The following is a 2,158-nucleotide window of genomic DNA, read 5'->3' as shown; positions in this document are numbered from 1 at the left end:
ATCATGTCCAAATATGCTCATTCAAAGTCATTTGCAACAAAGGAATCCTTTGGCACCCCTCAAATAATTCTCGTTTGAATATTTGGTACAACAATTGGATTTATAATTCCTCCTCCCTTAGAAGCTATGTTGAGGGCCCCCTTAGCAAAAATGAGTGTAAACTTTCTCTAAGATCTTAATTAAAGATAATAATTGGGACATAAAGTCAATATCCTTTGAATTACCTCCTGAAGTGATCCACAATATTAGTATTACTCCTACTCCCTCTAATAATTCCAAAAGTGATGAATTTAGCTGGAAACTAAGCTCATATGGCATTTTCTCTACAAAACTTGCTATAATCTCCTCACTAATCCTTATCCCCCTTCAAATTCCTATAAATGGATATGGGACCTTCGTTTTCCTAACAAAATTAAATCTTTCTCTGGAAATGCTCTCAAAATCGTGTTCTATGTAGAGCCTATCTACATAAAATTGGTATGAACATTGATGCCACATGAACTACATGTAGAATTGGCATTGAAAACATCCAACACATTTTCTTGCACTGTACTTCCACCCAACAATTCTGGAAATCCATGGGTATCAACTACCATAACACTACTGGCAATGTTAACTGGCTCAGGGACTTTCGTGATGCCTTCATCAATCAAAATTCTAATAACATTGGTTGGGAAAATCTCTTCCCATGCTGCATATGGGAACTATGGAAAAACAGAAATAACAACAACATAACTAACCTTAGTTGCTCTTTGGACGTGAAAAAACCCATGCACTTTGCATGGGAATATATCTTCTTTACAGGAAAAAACCCTTTCACTACCAAAAATATTTCTATTGAGATCAAGTGGTATAAACCGCCAAAAAATATTATTAAACTAAACTGTGATGGTGCTTTCTCTTTTACTAACAATGCAGCAGGAATTGGTGGATTATTCCGTAATAGCAGTGGTGATTGGATTATGGGATACCATAAAGCAATACATGGCTCCTCTCCAATTCAAGCAGAATTATTGGCCCTACTCGAAGGACTAAGAATTGCAATGGAGTTTAATGATACAAATATGGAAATTGAAACTGATAGCACTGACGTTATAAAACTAATGCATGAAGATTGTACTAATTTCCGTAACATTATATTTGAATGCAGATGGTTAATACACCAACTGAGGCTCCGAATACTGAAGCACAATTTTAGAGAAGGAAATGATATGGCTCATCGACTGGCTAAAGAAGCAATGAGACATCCTCCCAGTAACAAATGTGTTTATCATGCTTGTCCGCCTTTTTTTTGCTGAAGAAGAAGTTCAAAAGAACAAGCATGAACTTTGTAATAGTATAAAAACTATCTCTACTGATGTTTGCACTTACCTAGCAAGTATGGGCAATGGTAATGCCCTAGAGACTATGTCTTTCTCTTGTAATTTGTTTTAAGTAATATAAGTATCGTGCTTTTATGTTCAAAAAAACAAAAGTGTTGCAATGCAACTCATGTTCGCAATTGCGATGTCCGAAAATGAGAACCACTGACCGCGAATCTGGTCAGTGTCACGGTCCCACATATGATGCAAATGCGACTAATCCTTCTCATTTGCGAAGGACCCCTTTCATCGGAAATGCGGACTAAGTTTCACATTTGTGAAGCTTTTTGTCCCTTGCTAAACGTCGCAAATGTGACCACCCTCCTTGTTCACAATTGCGACCCTATCTTCGCATTTGTGAAGTCTTAAATACCAACCCAATTTTGCCTTTGTAAGCTTGACATTACAAATGCGAGGCTCGCAATTGCGATCAGTTTCTCCCAAATGCGAGACCTGCAGGTTCACACTCGCAACTACTTTGCTTCAACAGTTGCAAAATCAACCAAAACACACCTGAAACTGATCCGAGCCTCTCGGGCTCAAATCCAAACATCAACACAAGTGTAATAATATCATACGAACTCGCTCATTACCTCGAATCATCAAAATAACATCAAATATCAAGAATCGATTATTAAAACTCAAGATTTTTCAACTTGAAACTCAATTTTTGCCAATTTTCACATAATGTGCCAAAATGCCATCAAGTCACCCAGGACCCATAAAAATATGTGTACAAGTCCAAAAATATTGTATAAACCTACCAAAATTGGAAAATAATGATCCGAGATCACTTA

The 2,158-nt window shown here is 36.9% G+C and overlaps 1 protein-coding gene across 1 annotated transcript; it reads left to right on the top strand.

Annotated features, from left to right (window-relative positions):
- The first annotated feature begins 578 nt into the window (after positions 1-578).
- LOC104233195 (uncharacterized) lies at positions 579-1,298 on the top strand. The gene has a single exon (XM_009786551.1). It carries the CDS (start codon positions 579-581, stop codon positions 1,296-1,298), a length of 720 nt encoding a protein of 239 aa, XP_009784853.1.
- The last annotated feature ends 860 nt before the right edge of the window (positions 1,299-2,158 follow it).

The sequence above is a fragment of the Nicotiana sylvestris genome, chromosome 5, assembly GCF_000393655.2.
Source record: "Nicotiana sylvestris chromosome 5, ASM39365v2, whole genome shotgun sequence".
NCBI classification, from domain to species: domain Eukaryota; kingdom Viridiplantae; phylum Streptophyta; class Magnoliopsida; order Solanales; family Solanaceae; genus Nicotiana; species Nicotiana sylvestris.
The sequence above is the reverse complement of the archived record's forward strand: the minus strand, read 5'-3'. Positions and strand labels throughout refer to the sequence as shown.

Excerpts from the sequence above, each read along its gene's own strand:
- LOC104233195 (XM_009786551.1), top strand. The coding sequence starts at position 579 with ATGGGTATCAACTACCATAACACTACTGGCAATGTTAACTGGCTCAGG.